The sequence below is a fragment of the Panthera pardus genome, unplaced genomic scaffold (genome assembly GCF_024362965.1).
Source record: "Panthera pardus isolate Hobbes unplaced genomic scaffold, ASM2436296v1 HiC_scaffold_12, whole genome shotgun sequence".
NCBI classification, from domain to species: Eukaryota; Metazoa; Chordata; class Mammalia; order Carnivora; family Felidae; genus Panthera; species Panthera pardus.
The window spans coordinates 58187330-58209755 of NW_026526677.1; the positions used below are offsets into that span (position 1 = coordinate 58187330).

General features: G+C 52.4%; 1 protein-coding gene across 5 annotated transcripts in view; it reads right to left on the minus strand.

Moving 5' to 3' along the window:
* Positions 1-8637: 8637 nt before the first annotated feature.
* CHRDL2 (chordin like 2) overlaps positions 8638-22426 on the minus strand; it is a 32665-nt gene continuing 18876 nt past the window's right edge. For 2 of the 5 annotated variants that reach the window (XM_019449825.2, XM_053900089.1), the window contains exons 5-11: positions 20642-20735; positions 19384-19439; positions 17428-17596; positions 16292-16486; positions 13891-14064; positions 9517-9609; positions 8638-8800 (exon numbers count right to left, since the gene is read on the minus strand). In XM_019449825.2, coding sequence (XP_019305370.1) covers positions 8721-8800; positions 9517-9609; positions 13891-14064; positions 16292-16486; positions 17428-17596; positions 19384-19439; positions 20642-20735 — 861 coding nt within the window. In that variant the 3' untranslated portion in view covers positions 8638-8720. Of the gene's footprint in view, positions 8801-9516; positions 9610-13020; positions 13076-13890; positions 14065-16291; positions 16487-17427; positions 17597-19383; positions 19440-20641; positions 20736-22426 lie in introns of all 5 variants that reach the window. The other 3 variants (XM_053900087.1, XM_019449824.2, XM_053900088.1) reach the window with 3 other exon arrangements.

Here is a 22426-nt window from a genome sequence, read left to right on the forward strand (position 1 = left end):
TTTTAATCACCAGCTTATTAATTAGTTCGTTTACAAAAACCATAGGATTTGCAAGCAGGAAAACTACATTTGAGCAAACTTGCTGTAAGACCTTCCCCTTGCTATGTTATGACTGTTAGGATGCTTTAGGCTGCAAGTATAGAAAACTTGACTAATAGTGGCTGTCTTAGGTTGGGATTCTTAGAAACAGAACTTAAGGCAAGGAGTCATGTGAAAATGATGTGTATTAGGAAGAAGGTTTCCAAGAGAAACCAGAGTGAGAAGTAGGACTGGAGGTGGGTGGGGGTGGGGGGTGGGGGGTGACATCAAGACAAGTCCCACAAAGAGAAACTTCGGCTCCATCTTATAGAGGAGCTCCGAGGACAGTGCATGTCACTCCTCAGAGCTGGCCAGGTCAGTGCAAGGCAGCTGGAGGACTGACACCTCCATACACATCTGTCACTGGTTAAGGGCCTCCCTTGAGGTGGGGCAGGGGTGTAAATTCCCAGGCTCTTCTGGCTTTTCATGCTCATAGGCAAAGTGGGTTCCAGCAGCCTGAAGGCCATCCTCTGACAAGGGGAAGCAGGTGCTGGCTTTTGGGAGTGAAAGCACAGTGGGAGCCGGTGTGTATGAAAATGTTAAAGGGATGAGAGGGTCATTGGCAGCATTGCTGCAGTGGCATAAGCTATAAGGACATCTGTTGTTTGCCTAACAAGAGACGTAGGTGGTCCCCAGATTGGCTCAGTGTGAGTCATTGATGTCACTGAGGACTCAGCTCTTTTCAGCCTTCCTTAGCATGGCTGGTTTTCATATCCTTAGCCTCATGGCCACAAGATGGCTGCCGCAGCTCCATATCTCACGTCCTTAGCCGATGGCATCTGAAGCAAGAAGCAAAACAGGGCGGTAGCAAAAAGACTTTCTCTTCACAGGACTCTCTCCTTTGAGGAGGAAAATCCCCCCTTCCACAACCCACCAGGTTGGATCACATACCCAGCCCTAGACCAGTCACCAGCAGAGGAGAGTGGGTTGCTAAGGTTTGCTTAGGTCATTCAGTAGTTCACCCCAGGTGCTGAGCACCTGTCCAGTGGGGTTCTGTTAGCACAGAGGAGGTAAGGGAATGACTACTGGGTGGGCACCCAAGAGTATCTGCCACAGCATCACTCTTCCTCATTTGCAAAAGAATACTGGTACCTGCCTCTGACATTCATGGGGAGGATTCACTGAGCAGATTTTAATTGCTCGGTATGTCCATGCCTTTTTTTTTCTGCTGTTTCTCTGTTGAGCTCATGGAAGGCAGGGACCATGTCAGGTTTACCCTTGCTTCTGTTGCTTCAGCCCTCTAAAGAGTAACTCCATCAATTTCTCTCCATGTGTTGCCACGCCCTAGTCCAGACTGCCATCACCTCTCACTGGTAGCTGTGATGGCTTACTCATAGATTTCTCAGCTCCCGTTCTTGGCTCCCTCTAAGTCTTTCTCCCACAGAAGCCTGACAGATCTTTGTAAAACACACATCTGATTGAATTATATCCCCGCTGAAAATCCTTCCAGGCTCAAGAAAAAGGGCGGGGATGGGGGTTGGGTGGAGGCTGGGGAGTGATATTCAGAGTAACTACTGGTTTGGGATGGGCCCTGGGCAATCAGAACAGGCACCAACATTGACAGCAATGCCAGCACATCCTTCCTGCACATCGGCCCTGTTCTGAGGGCCCTAGGAGAGCTGGCCTCTGCCTGCCTCTCTGGTTTCTCTCTGGAGACTGTCTGTGCCACCCGCCAATCCCCTGCTGCCTGTACCACCCTGCCTGCACTGGGCCAGTGCAACTCTCGCGTCGGCCTGATCTGCTCGCCCTTCCCCAGATGTATGACTCGTCTCCAGGCTTCTGAATGTGTTTCCCAGGGCTGGAACATGATTCCCCCACTTCTTCTGGCTACTTCTTTAAAACCTGCATTTTGGGTGCCCCCTCTTCCAGGACACTTTCTCTGATACTCCTCTCCTCCGTCATGGTCTCTCATGGCCCCTGTGCTTTCTTCTGTCAAAGCACGTGTCACTCAATCGCCATTGTTGATGTCTCTTTCTCCCTCACCAGACCGGGGTCTTTCTGAGGGCACGGTGGGACACACAGGACAGTTGCATTACCCGTGCTGGTAGTAGTGGGTGGTGATAGTGGTGGTGGGGGATGGTGGAGGCCAGCACCACTCTCAGACCCAGGCCCCTCTCTGACCTTCTTCCAGCTGCACCCCTCCCCATAGCACAAGGAGTCCATTGGTTCAAGAGGATATGTGCCCCCCCTCCTTCCCCACACTCTGGGAACCCAGGGTCCTAGAATTCTCTACCCAAACAGCCCAAGTCTGCTTCCAGGACTGCATAGTCCTCTTCTCCAAGTCTGTTCTTTAAGCCAGAGGGATAGTTTGTCCAGAAAGTGGGGAGAAGGGAGGTGGGCTTGGATGAAGCTTGGACATTTTTCAGTTACTATCCCTAGGTAACAAAGTACCCCCAAACTGAGCAGCTTAAGACGGTTGTTTTTTTAATGCTTATGAATTCTGTGGGTCAGCTGAGCAGGGCACAATGGGAATGGTTTTGTCTGCTCCATGATGTCTGGGCCTCCACGGAGAAGTCTCAGTGACTGGGGGCTGAAATCATCTGTTTATCCATATATCAGATCATGCTAGTAGTCGGCAGGGAGCTCAGCTGGGGCTGTTGACTGGAGTATCGCTGTGTGTTCTCCAGGTGCTTGGGCTTCCTCACAGCATGGTGACCTCAGAGTTAGTTAGACTTCTTGCCTAGTGGTTCCAGATGCGAAGGGCAAGTATCTCATTAAACAGCCAGTAGCTGCATCACCATTTGTGGCCCAGGCTTGGAAGTCACCCAGAATAATTTCTGCTTCATTCTATTGGCTAAAATGAGTCAGAGCCCACCCAGATATAAGGGGAGAGGACATGGGCCAGACTTCTCAATGGGAGGAGTATAAAAGCATTCTGGACGTGTTTTAAAAACATCAAAGACTTGCAGACTGGGGTGTCTACACCTGTGTGTACGAGGCCCTTCACACTACAGGACAGAGTTGAAATAAGAAGCAAGGTGGACTGAAAGGAGGAAGTCAGGGGCCAAAGGTCAGCTCTCCATGTGTTTCCATGTTCTGGCAAAGAAGAGGTCAGACAATTTTAGATTTGAAGTTGGGCTTTTAAGTCATTAAGAAGGTTTATTTGTCAAGGTAGAAAGATAGAATGTATTTATTTAATAGTTTATTAGTTTGATTTGTAACTTTTAAACATGTAGGGTGTGATGTGTAGGCCCCATTTGTTTTCCTTCCTGGACCCTACAATGTGAGGTGCGGCCCTGGTGGTGGTGGCAGTGGTAATGGTGGTGAGAATGGTAGTGGTGATCACTCAAGGGCTCAACAACCACTTACTGAGCACCTGCTATATGTCAGGAGTCAGCCACATCTCACTGTTGTCTTCACCATTAATGCCATTCTTCCTTCCCTCATTTCCTTCTTCAATAAGCATACACTGAATGCCTCCTGTGGACCAGGGGCTGGGGATGGAAAGATAACCACCACGTGGTCTCTGGCTCAAGCAGCTTACTGTCCAGTGGGAGAAGGGCTCAGGAACACATCATTGCAATACAAAAGCATGAGTTTGGTTACCGAAGGGCATATGATGTTGGGGCAGCAGGGAGGCCCAGTGAGGGCTTTTTCTGAGGAGGACTTGGAGCATAAGCTGGAATACTGCAGGAAGGGACTAAGGAAAGGCACTCCAGAAAGAGGGAATAGCATGTTTAAGGTGTGGAAGCAAGGACACTGGTTTAAGAAGTGATCCAAAATTGTAGTGGTGGTGACTGGGAACAGGGATCCCTGTAGTGACTGTGTGTGGGTGCCACCTCCTCATTTGAGGGAACTGCTCCCCACCCCCCCAACTCCAGTCATGATTCTGATACCTCAGCCCAGACCACCATCTATGTACCCAAGATGAACCAACCAGAGTTGTTCCCCCAGAATCTTTCTATAGGAATTGGAAGGGCAGATCCTTTGTACCCTGTCTGATTGAGAGCTAATAGGCACCTGAGCAGTGCAGTGTGCTGTCTGCTTCTTGAAAGAGTTGGTTGGGAAGAACAGATTGGTATGCAGGGGTCAACAGAATGTCGTGATGGTGTCAGAGTCTGTGCCTCAGGTCTTCTTGGAGCCCAGATCCATCCCACCTGGGTCAGGTAGGGCAGCAAACTGGACCCTGGAGTGCTGCTGGGACAGATGATGGGGGAATTGGGGGCAAAAAGGCAGCAAGAACTAGATCTTCAGGGGTCCAGGAGGGAAGGTATCGAAGAAGGGGCTTAATGAAGGAAACAGGGTAAGATTTGTGTTTCTGAAAGATCATTCTGGGTTGGTGGGTAAGACTTGCTGGGAAGGGGAAGGGGAAGGGGAGGGGGTTGCTGGCAGCAAGGGAGCTGATAGGAAGGCTGATTCCACCCCTAGCCCCAACATAATGGGGCACGGAGAGGGGAGTGAATGTGGGAGTCAGACCCTGCGGGCTCCATTAGAGCCCAACTGTAGGTTGCTGTTGGACTTTGGGCAAATCTTGTGGCTCTGTTTTGTGCCAGAGGTGATAAAGGTAGGATTGGGGAAAGACCTCTGATGTCATATGGTCATTCAAGCAGCCTTGAGCTGGGGCCAGAGATCCAGGTCCTAATTCCCACTCTAGAAGGTCTGAGATAACTTTCTGTACTCAGAAATCCATGCCACCCCACCCCCTTCCAACTTCAGTCAGCCTCCTGCAATACCTCCTGTTCATCTTCTATAAACTGGCCTTACAGGAGGAGAAGGCAGGCAGGGTGTCTTCCAGAGACCAGGGTGAGGGGAAGGGGGTGGCTGGGCCTGCCCTGCCGAGAGATGCCATTGTGCCTGGTGGGGCCCCAGGCCTTCCCTTACCCCCAAGCCAGCCCCAAACCACAGGCCACGTCCTGTTTCTCAGAAATACGGCCATTTCCCAGAGCCCAGGGTTCGTGGGGGGACAGGGGGAGGTGGCTTCATAGCTACTGGAAGAGGAGGAAACCCGGAGGCCAGGCTTGGCATCATAATTGGACTATCAGGTTTGGGGGCCAGGAAGCTACCTGGGAAGGTGGAGGCTCTGATCCCAGGTCAGCTGCACCTGCCCCAGCCCAGGACCTGGCACTTCCAGTGTTCTGGGATCCATCAGGGTACAGAATGACAGACTTAGCTAGAATCCAACCCCTCCATTTACCAGTATGTGATCTTGGTTAGGTCATTTCCTCTCCCTGTATGTGCCTCAGTTTCCTCATCTCTTAATATGGTTGACAGTCCCCATCTCACTGGGTTGTCCTAAGGATCAGATGAAACAACAGACCTGAATGTGCCTTGTTATCTCATGGCCGGGCATGGGGGAGGGGACGTCACTCTTGCATCCAGAGCCCAGCCTGTGCCTAGCCTGGCCACCAAGTAGGACTCCCTGCTGGGATCTCTGGGAGCCTCATGAGTGGAAAGCTGGGTAGTCCTGGAAGACCACCATTTCCTTCTCTGTCATCACACACACGGGGAGACCAGCAGGGTTACACAGTGAGTTAGTTAGTGGCTGAGGCAGAGTAGATTTTAACTTGTCCTTAAACCTCCCTTCTTCCACTCTCTTGTTCCTTCTCCTTTCCCCTGTCCTGTGAGGAGGTGATAAGGGATCATCACCAAGACTCACTTACATCTCTTCCATCTGAGAAACCTGCTTCTTCCATCCATGTCCACTGCCAGCCACTGCTCTGCTTCTCCCCTCTCCTTTACCACCAAGGTTCTTCAAAGACTTGTCTGTTTCGCCGCCTCCCTGACACCACCTCAGCCTCCCAAAACCTGTTCCTGCCTCCCAGCTCTCCTGACATTGCCCATTTCCACAGGCACCAGAAGCCCCCTCACCCCTGAGGGCAGAGGGAGACCCTTCCAGGCCTTGTGTGATTGAACTCTCCGCCACCATACCCTCTTGGCTTCCCTCTTGCCTCCACGGTGGTTCCTTTGCTGATGCTCATCTGTCTCTTCTCTTCACTCTACAGTCTCTCCCAGGCTGGTGCCACCCACCTCCTGGCTTCAGTTACCACCTGCAGGCCAATGGCTCCCAAACCCCTGTCTCTGGCCGAGCCTTCTCCCAGATCCATAATATACCCCACGAGCTAGGGGTATCTCCTGAGACTCAACGTGTGCTCAGCTGAATCTTCTGAGTTCTTCCCCAGGCCCCATGTGAAACACAGCTGTGCCCTACCCTCCTTCTTCTCCCTCATCCAGTCCTCCATTAGCGTCATTAGTGTGGCCTTCCCTTCTAGCCCCACCGCCTCTCTCCTGCCCAGGCCGTCGTCATCCCTCACAAGGACTCTCACAACAGCCTCGTACCTGGTGTCTGCCTCGCTTGGCCATGCTGGTCTTCACCCAGCAACCAGAGCCAGCTTGCTAACCCACAGACCTGACCCAGGCACTGAAACCCTTCCATGGCTCGTGGCTGCCCTCGGATGAAGCCAGAGCTTCTCAGCTGGGTCTTCAGCCTCACCTCCCTTAGCTCTGCCTCAAGCTGTCCAGTGAGCTGTTGGTGATTCTCCCTATGACATGCTTTTTTACATCTTCCATGCATGTCTCTCCCTGCACCGTCTCCCTCCCTCCACCTTTTCTTCACATCCTCCTCATCCTTCAGAGCCTGCTGAAGCGTCCTCAGTCTGGGCAAGCTTGTGCTCCCCATGGCCCTGTTGTCACAGCAGGTGACAAGGTGTTGTGATGCCCCATCTCCTCCTCAAGACTTTGGCTCCCTAAGGACAGGCAGAGCCGGGTTGGTTCCTTACACTGTGTGGGTCGTCTAGCATAATGTCCTATCGCAGAGCAGCTTAGCAAGTGTTTCACGAACGAACACACGAAAGGGGAAGACAACAAGTCAGAGGGGTGTAAAACCACCAGAAAGCTGCTGAGCGGTTCCCAAGGCAAGCCTTGTGTGTGCACACTCAGAAACGTCTGGACCCAAAGGAGGAGATGCTGATATGCTGAACGTGTCTCCCATGGCGGAAAAGGTTTGGGGTGAACCACACAGGCTTCGGATAAGCCCCTCAAAGAAACCAGGAAGGCAGTTGGCCTGCAATACCAGGGAAAGTATACAGGGAAGTCCATTCCTGTGCTGAGGCCCAGAGCCACTTCTGATTACAGAGTCCTGCCTCCAACCCCATTCTCCAGCAGAGGGGAGGGGCCATTGTGCAGGGGCGGGGGTGGGGGTATCCAGGAAAACTTTCCTGAGAAGAGACACCTGAGCCAAGTTGATGGCTGACAGAGTTCACCACGTAAATGGCTGAGCGTTCAGATTCCTGCGCTTTAAATGTGAGATGCTCAGAGTTCATCGTCCCGGAGTTCCGAGCTAACCCTACATGGTGAGCGAGCAAGGCCAGAATGCTGTTGCCTCTTGGATGGACAGGTGGAAGCTGTGAAGAGCTAACGTCTTCCTACTCAGGGGAGGAGGGGGAGATTCCAGCCATGTTCCTCAAACCCCAGACTCTCAAACCAGGCCCGTGGGAGCTCGCAGGGGGAGTTTGGGCAGTACGACATTGGTCCCTGCTCAGTGAGGGCAGCAGTGATAGGCTGCTTAGCAGACTTCCCAGGCCTCCCTCAGACACCCGGGTACAAAGAGCAAGGCTCTGGAAACAATAGTCAGAGCCCTCCAAGTGACTACAGGTGGCAGAACTCCAGCCCATAGGCCACTTTACATCACCTCTCCACAGCTTCCCACAGGCTTGGGGTGAAGGGCAGCTCTGTCCTGGAGCAAGACCATGGGTCTGGGAGTCCGTAGGCTGAGGTCTAGTCCTGGCCTCACCTGTTGTCACTGTGAAGTTTTGAGGGAAGTCACTGGCCGATCCTGATCCTCTGTTTCCTTCTCTCTAAGGTGCGGGTGATTCCTACACTGTTCGTTCACCTTAAGTGGAATCATGAGCATTAAAACATCTTTGAAATTGCAAGTAATTGTACATGTAGGCAGGATAAATTATTAATGTTGTCTTTCATCGTAACTGTTAGGCTTTCTTCCCAGGTGGTGGTGCCGGGGTTGGCAATTTGACTGCCAAGTCTTGGAAATCCTCGGAGGTGAGAATATTTGGGTTTATGACATTGGTCACGGCGGACCCGGGGGGGAGGGCTAGCCTGGAGCAAGAGACCCGGCACCAGTTTTACCTCTGCCACTGCCCTGCTCTGTGGCTTCAGGCAAATTACTGCTGCTCCCTAAATTCAGTGTCCTCATTGTAGAATGGGGCTGACAATCGTAAGGATCCCTGGAAGATTTGCTGGCAAAGTGCTTTGAGGCTCCATTTCCCCCTCCACTGGCTATCTAGAGGCAGTCCCTTTCCTAGGCTCAGTGCCAATGAGCTCCAGGAGGGGGGCCGCCCATAAAAGCAGGAGGAGCCATAGCTGGGGGGCCAGGGACAGAAGCAGTACAGAGCAGGGGGGAGGCCACGGGCAGCAGACAAAAGCCTGGGCAGTGAGGCTGGGGGAGCTAGCCCTGGCTCCGGTAACAATTCACCATGAGGACAGGGCCGGTCTCTGCCTCGGCTGCATCTCAGTCTCTAGCCCTGCAAAATGGGGATGGGCAGGCCCGCCTTGTAGTCCCTGTGGGAACATGCGGGGACTGGACATAAAACTCAGCAGGCAGGATTGAGGGGTAATGCAGCTTGTTATTTATTAATATATAACAACAAAAATGATAAAGCTCATATCTGCAACTGTTTAGGTCTTTATTATAAGGTCTTGGTTGCTTTGTCTGGACTGGCTGTGACCTTCAGCTCCGGGGTCTGGGCTAGGAAAATGTTCCAGTGACCTGCATGGAGAAAAGCAGAGGGGTGTGTGTGGGGCGGGGGGGCCTGGGGGGGGTGTGTATGTGTGTGTGCAGGGGTGCATGCATGTGCACAAAAGAGGCAGAGTGACTGGGGTGGGAAAAACTTGGGACAAGAAGAACGGTGAGGGCCTGAGTTTGGAGCGCATAGGAGGAAGGGGATGGATATTTCCATCATAACCCCACATCCCAATCAGTTCTGGCACGTGACCCCAACTTCAACCAACCAGCATCTGGGGGCTGGGCTGGCTTCCTAACACCTGTTAGTGACACTCCCGTCTGTGACTTCCTCTCCCCCACTTAAAGCCCCACCTGGATCCGTCTTCCCTGGGATACCGTAGAGCAAGTTAAGGGCATCAGAAGGAAAGTGGTTAGGAGGGTTTCAGCGGGAAATGTTCCAATACAGCGTGGGTAGGCAGCATTGGGGCTTGAGGGCTCAGGCCTCCCTCCTCCACAGTCCTGTCTCCCTCACTCCCAGGACCAAATCCAGATGGTTCTGCTTCACCTTCCCGCTCCCAAGCTCCCTGAGTTGAGAAATCTCTGGCCCAGACGCCCACTGGATTCCTGTGCCGGGAACTGACGTCTGTGGCTGACAACCACCCTGCCCCCCTCCCAGCACCAGCAGCCTGGAACTCCTCATGAGGCCCTGGCCTCTGGCCGGGCTCTTTTCCCAGGCCCCAGTCCTCAGCCCGACGTCTCACCTTCATGGGTGCTGGGGAGTAGCCGGAAGTTCTGTGCCTCTTTCTGGAAGTCTTGCTTCCTGACTTTCTTGATCTGAATCAAGTGGAAGATTCCTGAGGGCAGAGGCAAGGGCATGAGCAGGAAAGGTAGGGCCATGCGGTCAGTGAAACAGGGTGACTTGGACCTAGACTGGACCTAGTCTCCGCCCTCCCCTCCCCTATTCTGACCAGACATCAAACCCTGTAGACTAAATTTCCTAAAGGTTTTGAATCTATCCTCCCATCTCCACTGCCACTCTCCCCATCCGGGCCCCATCACATCTTGCCTGGGTCACTACACTAGACTTCTGGCCCCTTTTACTCCCCCTCCAGTCTGTGATCCTAACTGCAGTCATTCGAAAACATACGTTACCTGTCATTCCCTTTCCCTGACCTCCCATCACCTCCCTGCTGACCCTGCACCTGTCACCCTCAGCATCCTGCTCTCACACTACTCACCTGTCCACAATGTGTGTGTGTATGGGGGTGGGGAGGGGGCCTGTGTGGACAGGTCAGGCTGTTTTTTGGGCACAGAATGTGTGATAGAAATCAGTAGGTGTGTTTATCAGACTCCAAAGAGCATCAAGTGTCAGAGTGGTAGGGCTCTGTTTGCCCAACCCCTGAGAGGCCTTCCTGTGCACCAGCTCTAACCAACTACTTAAAGTCTTTGAGGGGCCCAAGCCTGTACATAGGCTGCCCCCTTTGCTACAAATCCTTTTCCTATTGACTTCCGTTTGTCCTGCTGCTATCAGGTAAACTCCTGCTCATTCTCTGAGCTTTAGCTGGGAAGTCTTCCTTGATTTCCCTTCCTTGGGGCACCCACAGCTCTTAGCTTGTGTTTGTGATTGGGCCTATTTCTAATGTCCTCTCCTTGTGTCTATTCTTGCCTCCCCTACTAGACTGGTTACTCATGGAAGGCTTTCCTCTCTGGCTCCCCTGAGCCTGGCCCACATTAGGCATGTAGGAGAAATGAATGAACGAATAAGTGAATGAATACATGAATGAATGAATCCCTAGATGAATGGATGGATAAGTAAATATATGTGTACCCAATCTAGGCCAGGCCCTAGAGAGGAACAAGGTATCATCTGGATCTCCTGATGTTTGCATCCCATGGGGAGCTAGCCACAGGCACCACGCATGGCACTGAGGCCCTGAGTACATGGGCTGGGAGGTTGCACCAGCTGTTAGCACCAGGGTCTGTGGCCAGAAAGAACAGATGTGACAGCAAGGTCTCTGCTAGGCCAGCACAGCCCTCAAGAAAACGAAGAATTGGCCTTGCTTGTGGAAATCTGAGTAGGATCCCACAGAGGAGAATGGGCAGCACTAAGGTCCAGGAGGCTGGGAATGTCCAGCATTGTTCTCAGGACCCTCCAGCCCAGATGCCAAGGACCAGGATATGGGAGAGACTCACTCCAAAGGCCCAGGCTACATCACAAACCTCAGATGGTTCTTCCGCCCAGGCCTGATACGGCACATACCCCAGAACACAGATTGGAGAGATGACAGGATGAGGGAGGGTCTTTGTACTATAGCCTATAAAGCACGATCCTAATGACTGAGCTCTTGGACTTGGAATCAAGAGCTAGCCTGAGGGGCATGGTCATGCCTTTTGAGGGCATGCCAGGTCTGAGGGCAGCTGGGCTCTGTGGACCCCCAGGGCAGAGACGGCACTGGCAGGTGAGTCCCAGGAGATAGGGCAGGCTCAGCTCAATGTGAAAACAAACCCTTTCTCAGTGGAGCCATCCACAGTGGAGATGGAGTGGGGTATGTGCCGTCAGGGGCTAGAGACCATCAGGGAGGCTGTAGGGGGGCTTCCTTCCTAGACAGGGGCTGGAATTGAGACCCCTGAGGTCCCTTCTACTCTGAAACTCCAGAATCTAAAAGGCTCTTAACACTAAGCCAAGCCTCTGGGGCCTGAGGCTGGCTCCACGGTGATGTGGCCTCACTTAGCCCAGGTTTTGGTGTCCACCTGGTGCCTTTGTCTCCAGGCCAATTCTCCCCTTCCTCTCCCTGCCCCCAAGGCCTGCTGTTTCTGCTCCTCTGGGTGAGGAAACAGGGTTTCCCACTGATAGTCAGCCCTTGGAGTGTTTGTTTTGACGCCCGCAGTCTGGGACAGGGAGGTAACAGAGAGGCTAATGAGGCAATTTGGCCGCCCAGGGGGTCAGGAGATGGAGAGAAGGTGTTTGCTAGTGACAGGATGGTACAGCCTGGCATTGTGAAGTTGAAGAGTCCCCACCACCTGTTCTTTTTCTGCTGGGCCTGGTCATAACGAGACCGGCCTTGAGCTACAACTCTCCGGTCTGCGCCATCCTGGGCACACCTTGACCTTCCTCAGGTCCCTCTCTGAAAGCATTACGTCACCTCCGTGGAGATGGCACTGGGGACAGTCAGACCTGGGTTTGAATCTTTGCTTTACTGCTTAAATAAACTGTGTGACTTTGAGCAAGTCATTTTACCTCTCAGACTCCGTTTTATCTGCAAAATGGTGCATTAATACATATGCCTCAGGTTTCTTATATGGATGAAATGAAACACATTATGCATAGGGCGAGCTCCACACCAATCACAGAGCACGGGGTATGTCAGCACCGGCTCTTGGGCCAGTCTGAGGCTGTCGCTGCCACCTCTGCCTGCAATGTGTTCCTCTTGCCTTCCTAACTCCTAACCAGCTGCAGGCCCCTCCTCCACGAAGCCTTCCAGCCTGAACAACTCAGCTCCTGGTGAGCTCCTACTGCACCCCAGTCACTAAGTCCTGGGCTCCCAAAGACAGAGGCTGGGGCTTACTACTCCCTGGGGTCCCAGTCCTTGCTGGGGGTGAGGGGAGGTCTGGAGTAAACCAGCACTTGTCCAGGGGCTGATGGAGTTTCAAGGCATAAAATAATTATAAGGGTTACTGAAGCTAACTCCTCAGCTGTGGCAAAACGCCCACCCAGCCACTGCTTGCACACTCCTGTGAATGGAGATTGCTCCCTCCCTTCTTTGACAGAAACTGTCAAGGTATGACAAAGTGCTTCCTCTCATTGGTGGAAATGTGCTTCTCTACAATTCTAAGAGGATGTGGGATGAGGATACTAACGTCGTTAGCACCTACTATAAGTCGGGGCTGTACCTATGTGATTTCATCTAATCCTCCAAACACCCTCCTCTCCAATTAACAGAAGAAAAAATTGAGGCCCAGAGAGGTCAAGTGATTGCCCAAGGCCACACAGTTAAGAAATAGCAGAGCCAGAATTCGAACTCAGTTCTGTCTGATTCCAAAGCCCCTGTTTGTTGTTCACTCAGAACACAACAGCTCCCCCTTCCTGGGGCAGTCCTTCAGAGCCATGAAGCCAGCAGTCCTGTCCCCCTGAGTCTTCTCTTCTCCAGGCTGAACAGCTCCGCTTTCTTCGTCCATTCCTCCTAGGACAGGAGGCAGAGTAGAGCAGGGAAAGAGCCGCATCTGACGTCACAAGACATGGGCTCTAGCTCCCATCCTCCACTTACTGGCTGTGTGGCCTTGGGCCAGGCACTTCACCTCTCTGAGCCTCAGTTTCCTCATCTGTAAAATGGGGATAATAATACCTAACTCTCAGGATCATTGAGGATCAAATGAGATAATGAATGTGAAAGCACTTTGTAAACTCTCAAGTGCTTCACACATTGGTTGTCATTATCATTATCATTGTTATTATCATTCCCTCTTCCACCCCCACCCATTTCAGCAAGACCCATCAGTAGAGAAAAGTGACCTTACAGCTAATCCCCACTTAAAGGGTTTAGTTTGTTTTGCTCTACCCAGGGGATCTATATTTGGCAAGAAGTGCCCAGAAAACCAAATTCTCAGCAATTTCCTCATCAATGAAAACTCCTCTTCACCTTCAGCCGGTGATAGGAGCATCTTGTTGGATTGGGCGAGTTTCTCACAGAATGAGACATATATTCTCACATAGAGGGATAGACTCCACCCAATAGAAAAGGCTAAATGAGCCTGAAGGCCCTCCTGCTTTGAGGAGGCTGTGGATGTCCTTCTGCCTGAAAGGATCTGCGTCTCACAGAGTGCTGAAGTTCTACTGATAGGCCTTTGCTTCGGTTGTAGGCATTACCCAGTCCTGGCTCCTTGCAAGTGCAACAACCCCTTCCCCCCAGGAGAGGGAGCACTGGGAGGCCCTGGATGAGCTTATCAGAACTGCCAGAGAATCACAGACAGAACCTCCGTCTCCCTCTACCTTGGAATCAGAGACTCAAATCTGGAAGGGTAGCCAGAGGCAGGTCTTCCTGGGCTAGAGGCACCTGATCAACAAAATAGGCCCCGGAGGCCCCTGATAAGGGGGACAGGCCAGAGGTAAGCCCGACTGGGAGTGGGCCCATGCTCACCTTTTACCAGCTTCCAGAGGTAGATCTCCACCTGCTCAGAGGCCTCATGCTCGAGGGCAAAGCGATGTAGGTTGTCTGGGCTTGGAGACACTGATGTGTGGACGAGGACCCGGCCTGGCACCTTTGGACACCTGGTAGCACTGATCTCACCGTGGCCAGGGTCTGCCTTGTCCTCTGGGAAAGACAAGGAGCTGTGAACATTCTGTACCCCTCCTCCCGACCCCTGTCTGGTATGCTCAGGAAGCTGGGCCCTGGTCTGACAGCCCCCCTCCGGTCTTTAAGGTCTTTGGGAAAGTTCTGGTACCCCTGGGAAAGAGATGGGGCATTTCTCCCATACACTTCCCATTGATTAGCATATTAAAACCTTCTCATCCTTCTGGGCTCAGCTCACCGTCCACCTTCTCCAGGCAGCCGACCTGGAACAGCTTAGCCTACCCTGTTTTTTCTCCACTCGCGGCCTTTAAAGCCCTTCTTGCTTATGCCTCCCACTCATGCCCTTAGTCTCACTGACACGCATTGCCTTGTAACTGTCTCACTTGGGTATGTTCTTCTCTAAAAGAGACCCACGGGGTGAAGGCCAGGAGCCATGTCCTCCAAGTCTTTTGAGTCACCCACATCACCAAACACAGATTCTCATGACCATACATGGAGTGAAAGGTTTGGGAGGGGTTGAGGTGATGATGGCAATAGTGATGATCATGGTTGTGACGGAGGGTGGTGGAGGTGATGGTGTGACTGTAGTGGTGGAGGGGACCGTAAGGGTGTAGCGGGGAGCGGTGATGGCGACAGTGGTTGGATCCAGTCCTAAAGCCTGGACATGTTGGAATTCCAAGGACATTTCCTGGAACTTTCCATGTACCAACATTCCCTATTTTTCAGGGACTAAAGGACTAAGTCCCTAAACATACACACTTCCTTCTAAATTCTTCCTAGTTATAAAACTCTTAGAGATGTCCCGCTAAGAGTTGTAAGGCTACAGTCTCCATATTTTTAAGAGGAAATGGACTGGGTTCCAGTGGCAGAGCCCAAGATCAAGCGTGTTTGTGAGGGAGCCCAGCAGTGAACCACAGCCAGTCTCCAAGAGAATCCAAATTGAAGCCCCACCCCTCGTTTTCTTCCAGGTGCCATTCTGTCATGCTCTGTCCCTAACCCTGTCCCAATAGCATATTACTCTGAAAAATAATAGTGACCCCTTATATTTGGATTTTGTTTGGATGTTGATTTACAATTTATAAAGCATTTTTCATCAACTCTGTCTGAGGCTCCGAAAGGAAAGTAACTTGTCTAAGCTCACAACAGTAAGTTAGGGAAGTCCGTCGGTAAGCAAGCTAACGTAGACTCACATTTCCTGACGTCAAAGCCTGGGGTAGGTGCAGACTTAAGATGATTGCAGCCACTCTGTGATCTCATTTGTAAAACAGCTGAGAGATGAGGATTAATTGAACTAGGTGAAATCACAGGACAATACCTGGTGCCGGTAGATTCTCGACACACATTTCCTTCCCCTTTTTTCCTCCCCATTCCTCTCCTTTTTGTTTTGCCAACCCAGCCCTCTAACCAGAAGTGGTAAAGGCACAACACAGCCCGCACCTTCTACCCCACCTGCTCTCCTTCCAGGATTGAGGGAATGGGCCTGTTCCTCACAACAGCTACTGTTGACAATCACAGGCTGTTCCTCCCAATGAGATACTCTGATGTTTTCTTCTGCACACTTATTAATCCTAGGGTCACATGACAGCGTTAGAGGAACTCAGCTGGCAAGTCTGGAAGCCTGAGTTCTAATTCCAGCTCCACGACTACTTTGCTCTGTGACTTTAGAAAGTCCCTTCTTTTCTCTGGGTCTCAGTTTACCCATATGTAGATGAAGGTTAAAGGAAGACAACAGTGGTCAAGAGCATTGTCTTTGGAGTAAGACAGACTTGGGTTGGGATTCCAACTGTCATTTGAGCTGTGTGACCTTGCACAGGGCACTTATTTTCTTGGTCTGTAAAATGGAGACAAAGATACCTGCCCTGTCCATTTGTGGTGAGGAGTACATGAACTCCCACATGTAAAATGCCTGCTTGGCACATGGTAAGTGCACAGTAAACATTGACTATTCCTCCTAAAAGGCCTAACATCCTATGATTTTATGATTTCAAAGAACCCAGAACATTATTTGATTCTGTGTCTTTGACTGAGAGCCTCTGAATCTGTCACTATAACATTAGATATTCCATAAGTCTAATATTTTGTGAGTCTGGCATTTTCCACTCGAGTGCATCTAAAAACCCTGCATCCTATGGCTCTGAGTCCATTGCCCCATCTGTGTCAGAGATGTTCCAAGTATCTGTGCCCTGGGGACAGGGACCCAGGGCCCACTCAGGGCAGTGCCCTCCCTGCCTCCAGCATCTCTTTGTACCTGGGCAAATCTTGCAGCACTTCCCGGCCACTTTCTCAGGGTGATGGCAGGGATACTCAGTGGGGCAGGTCACCCGCTGGCAGTCCTGGCGGCCGTCCTGACAGGTGCACAAGATGCAGGGCAGGGGTCCAAAGGAGCGGAAAGCTGGGTGCCACACCTCCCCATGGGAGTATGTCTTCCCACTGTGCACGCAGGCTAGGCCAAGGAGGGCAGGAAGGGAGGAGGGTCAGTGCCTCAGACCTGGGCCAGAGTCCAGTGATGGGTGGGGGCGGGGCCTTGGGGAGCCCCCTGCTCCACCAGTCTGGCCCAGCCACACTGCTTGTAAAGCTGAGGCCAGCTGCAGACCTGGCCCCCTGTCCCTGACTTCTCCCCTGTTTCAGCACTCAGAGCTGACACATGCCCAGAAAGTTCTTGCTGAAGAGGGAGAGTACTCCCCCTGCCCATCACAGCATGTCTGGTGGGAGGAGAGCTGAAATCAAGTTCGGACACTTACCTGGCTGTGTGAGCTCTGGCAGGTCCCTTCCCCTTTCTTAGCCTCAGTGTCCCATCTGTACAAAAGGGGCTGGGACAGCAGCTCCTCCTGCTCCACCGGTCGGGGGCAGGGGGCGGTCCCCCGCAGTAAGCCTGCTTTCCTCCCCCTCTGCTGCCACAATTGCCCACTTGGCCTCCTTCCCTGCTGCATCCTGACCATCTTGCTGCAGCCTAGCTCTGCTCCCTCCTTTCTTTGTCAAAAACTTTCCCTCACCACTTCCTTATATTAGAGTATTTATTTGCATGTCTGGAGCCCCTCGAGGACAGGGACCATTTTTCATCTCTCTGTTCTGTGCCCCTCAATTCCCAGCAAAGACATGGCAGAGGCTCGAAAAATGTTGTGCTGACACATAGTTCTGGTTCTAGGACTGGTTCTGGCTCTCACTCAGTACTCTGAACTTCAGGGTCCTCATCTGTGAGATGGGGGCTTAGACCTGATGCCCTTAAGGACACCTTCAGTTTTGATATTTTGTGAATCCACAAGCTCATGGCCAAGTTGAGATCAGGGGACCACTGAGTGGGGGGTGGGGGTGCGGGGGTGGGAGGTGGGAGCAGTCGGGGCCCCCTTTTCCCACCTCAGGGATCAGAGGAGGTTCCGTCCCCACCTTTCTTATGTTTCTCCTTCAGGACAATCTTGACTGTTGTGCTGCCTGCCCCCTTTGGTCGGAAGTGGCGAGGGATGAAGCCCAGAGGAGCACTGAGGCCAGTGGGAGCTGGGGTGCCCAGGACCGTCTTTCTTCCATTGTCCCCTGAACACGGATCCTGGGAATGTCTCTGCAAATGGCAGGAAGGATGAAGATCACTGATGGGCCATTGTCAGCAGAAGAGCAGCAAGACAGAGCTGCAGTGAGGCCTGCAGGTAGACACCAGCATGACTTCCTAGTAAAGAGAGGCACAGGCTAGGGATAGAAAGATCTGGATGGGGTCTAAGATGTTTTCAGACAATGGATATTTGAAAACTCTCAGAGGATAGTGGTTTGGAAACCCAGTCTCCACCAACCCCTTCTCAGGACTATCAGAGCCGGGGCCTTGGGGCTGGGGTGAACAGAGGGGTACTGAGGTCTTGACCTGGGAGACACAGCAATTAGGAACCTGGGAAAATTAGAAACTACAGGTCTGTAGTGAGGATGACAGTCAGGAAATTCCTTGAGAAGATTTAGGTGATGGGATAAGGGGATGGGCCTCTGAAGGTCCCACCAGGTCCCAGAATCCTACAGGGCAGGAAGACTAAGAACAGGTCCCATCTGGAGACCAAGTCTCCAGAGCCCCCTTTCTTGAGCCCCTGGAATCCAAGATCCTGAAACCCTGCCCCTCCAGACCAGGTCTTGGCAGGGCTAGCAGTGATAGCAAAGGGTACGGGGTGAGGGCAGTGTAATGGGTCAGGCGCATCACAGCTCCTAGTTAAGAGGATTCGGCGCTCGAGGTCAAGGGGTAGGAGCAGGTGGGCTTATTACCCGCCTCACCAATACCAAGTCACTCATAGTCCTTCTTCTACAGCCCCTTCCTGCCCCATACAGTGTCTGAGTCAGCCTTTTGATGGCCCGACTGAGCCCATAGGAGCTCCCAGGAAACCGTCTCAGGCCCCAGCACAGGCCCAGGCACATAGGAGGCTTCCAGGAAATGCTTGTCAAGTGGAACAGTAGCAAGAAGGAATTGAAAAGCCCAACCCTCTGATGGGACTTGCTCACGTCATCCAGTAAGGAGCTGCTCAGGGCCTGGAACTAAGCCTGGGTGGGCTTTGCTTAGCATGCTGCCTCCTAGGGAGAGGGTGGGATGGCGAGGAGATGGCCTGGCTCAGGCTCTGCGGCACAAAGCCCCACTCCACCTGAAAAGGCCCAGCCTGAGAAGGGAGGATGAGCCAGCAGAGGAGAAGGGAGAGCTCATAGGCCAGACCCCTGGGGAGTCCCTGAGCAGGGGAGGTCAGCCTCCCGTCCCCCGGGATCCAGGTGACCCAGGCTAAAGGAGAAGGTGAAGTTGTTTACATTGTAGACAGAGCACAGAGGGTGGATGGTGACTCGAGTCAGTGTGTAAGCCCATCCTCACACCTCTTTCCTCTCTGGCCAGAGAAAGCTGGAAAGTTTAGCCCATCCTAACTCTAGACTAAGACGGAGAGGGGCCAAGACAGAGGGGAGGACAGAGAGGTAACCCCCAGACAAAGCACCAGTACCACAGGAGCTGGGTGGGGAAGGCTGGGCCAGGACAGAGGCCACATTCTCTGGGGAATGTGCTGCCCACAGGCAGGCTGAACTAAGGACAGATACAGGCTCCAGATAGAACAGTGTCAGTGTCAGAATGTTTCTCAGGAGGGAACTTGGGAAGTTTAGAGCCTGCTCTTGCCCTGCATGGCACTTGTTCTCAGCCCCTGCTGACCCACCAGCCATGATGGGAGGCTAGGGAGAGGGGCTGGGACGTGGTGGAGGGCATGGAGCTGACCTAGGGGACAAAACCAGAAATGAGGACAACAACTGGTATTGTCTGCTCCAGAGTCATGGCATTGAGGCCCTGGATACCAGCCCCCCTCACCACCTCTCCCTAGCCTGTCAGTAAAGCTGTGCACTCACCGCCCCATGGTGTGACTGTGTGGTGTCCTCTTCAGCTGATTTCTTACTTGACTCATCTGGAAACCCAAAGGGAAGTTGGGTCAACCTCCACCCGCTAAGCCTTGCTGATAGGGGCCCTGCAGGCCTTCAACCTCCCAGGCCTAGTGACACTTCTGCAGTCCCTATGCACTGGCAGGGCCATCTGCCCCAGTGGGGACTTATTCCCACTTCTAGTTACAGCCGCTCTTCACTGTTGGGTTGACAAATTCCCTACACTGGGTTGTTGCCTCCGTTTCCCTACACTCCCTCTTGGCTGGGCCAGACATTCTTGTTCAGTGCGTATCATGGGTGACCCAAGGGCCCGGAATCCCATCCCTACAGCCTGCTTAGCTGCAGTCCCCTGGGGAGCCACCCTATCCAGCCACATATGAAGTCACCAGGCCTTGGTCTATACTATACCCTCCCAGGTACCCGCCTCCAGTCCCCTCTGTCCTAGTTGGAACACCCTAGAGTTCTGTCTCCCACTCACCCCGGGGTGCCAGCACACAAGGCCCCGAGTGGGATTCTCTCTCTCTAGCCCCTGCCTCACACACTGTCCGGCTCCTTCCAAGCATTCTTGGTTCAAAGACCAAGAACCCTGGAATTAGACAGTCCCTTAGAAATCACTGAGGCCAGGGGCGCCTGGGTGGCTCAGTTGGTTAAGCGTCTGACTTCGACTCAGGTCATGATCTTGCGGTTTGTGGGTTCGAGCCCCGCGTCAGGGTCTGTGCTGGCAGCTCAGAGCCTGGAGCCTGCTTTGGATTCTGTGTATCCTCTCTCTGCCCCTCCCATGCTCATGTTCTGTCTCTCAATAATAAATAAAATTAAAAAAAAAATTTTTTTTTAAATAATAAATAAATAAATAAATCACTGAGGCCAACCTCTCAGTGCACACATGACATAGCTGAGGCTCAAAGAGGAACAGGGATCTGTAGGAATTTGCTGGAAGAACCAGGACTAAACTGGAGTCACCTGGCTCCTGGTCCAGTGCCCTTCCACAATGCCAACATCTGGGGAAGCATTCTACTGTGAAGTACTCCTGTACTCCAGTCCTGTCTCCTCCAGGAAGCTTTCCTGGACTAACCCAACCCACAGGGAGCAGTCTGACCATCTGTGCACTTCACTCTGCTCAAGCCATTTGTCCTTCCCTAGCTGAGGTTCCTCCACCTCTAATAGCCCATGGCGAGGTCCCTGGGGTGGGGGGGGTGGTGGGCACTTCCAGACCTAGGGACAGACTCACCTTTGCACATCTGGCAGCAGGATGCAGGCAGTGGGAGGGGTGCGGGGCAGCCTGGTTCTGGGCAGGTCATGAGACCACAGTAGATCTGGCCCTCCTGACAGAGCAAATAGGACATGAGTGATGAGGAGCAGCCTTGGGGTGAGGAGAGCCCCCCCTGCCCTGAGGGCAAATTGCCTTGAGGTGTCCCCTGAGGTGAGGGTGGGAGGGAGCAGCCAAGCATCCTGGGCAAGGCCCAGCCAACTCAGAGGAAGGATCCCCTATACCCAACCAATCCCTCCCCCTCCCCTGGCCCCGGATTAGTTAGCATTCATCCTTCAGCTTGTAAAGTGCTTTCAGACCCTGTCTCTGCCTAGGCTCTCACAGCAAGCTGGGGAGGTGGGATTCTTCCATCCTATAGAAGTGAAGAGCCTGGAGAGCTGCCTGAACTGCCTAAAGTCAAAGACGCAACCCAGCAGAATGGATTAGAGCCCAGCCTGCGGGCTTTTCCTACTGAAGTCAACACCCTTCCCCCTGACCTGGAACAGGGGGCCCAGCAGAGAAGAGGGGGATCAATGGGATACATCCTGGGATCATCTTGCTCTGACTGAAAACCCTAGGTCCCCAGCTTTAGGACCCAGCCTAGAGAGGCAACACTGTAGGGGAAAGGGCCTTCTGGGAATCAGAAGCCAGATGACCTGTGGTGAGTCACTTTTCTTCTCTGGGCCTCAATTTCCTCCTCTGTGAAATGGGGACACTCCCATCTGGGTTGTGAAGATCAAGTGAGGGAATGGTTGTGAAAACCCTTCTTAAAATGGAAGGCATGATGTACCTGGGAGGAAGTGATATTACCTTGAGTCCTTTCCCTATTCCTTTTCCAGTGAGCCTCAGGAGGCCAGGAGTCAAGCCAGTCCCATTTAAACAGGGAGGAGAAGAAAGAAGGGGAGATCCAAGTATCCAAGGAGAAGGGACAAGGAATCATAAGAATGTTCTCACCACCCTAAGGCCATGCCATCACTTCTGTCTCTTTCCACAGACTCCTCCTCATCCAGGCCCTTGTCCCTTTACAGGAAGCAGCACAGCATGGGGAAAGGAACATGAATTTTGGAGTCATGTGGCCCTACATCTGAATTCTGGCTCTGCCACTTAACTAGCTGCGTGATTTCAGGCAAGTTGCTTAACTGATCTGAGCCTCAGTTTCCTCATCTGAAAATAAGTACAGTAATATCCTTTTCCTAGGGTCTTTGGGGTACTGTTCATAAACACAAGGCATTCCCATGAACCAGCAGGTATAAAGTATCAGACCTCTGGAAGAGGCTCAAGCCCTACAAAAATAATTGCTCTCTAGGTTGATTTATAAGTGGTCACTCTTTGTCATTTGTAAGTTGTTTGCTCTGCAGCACAGATACTTTAAGATTCTGAATCTCAGACTGATAGGATCCTGTCCCTGAAAAGATGGATGGGGACACAGGCCCCAGGGAAGTGACTAGATCAAGGTCACACAGGGAACTGTGGCAGAGCTGGAGCTCAAACATGGGTGTCTGACGTCTAATCTAGGCCTCTTACCCTTGTGTCACTGCTAACTCAGATTATTATTTTAACAGGACGTTGGTGATCACCTGGTCAGACTCCCTCCCACACTGGGAGGAAGTGAGGCCCAGAGAAGTTTGATGAGCAGACAGTATGGAAATCAGGAGAGCAGGAGTTTCTCTGACCAATGCACAGATGAGTTAAACTCCAGGGTAAGAAGGCCATGGCGAAAGCCACCTGTAAACCTATAGCAGGGCCACACTTAAGCCCACTGAGGGG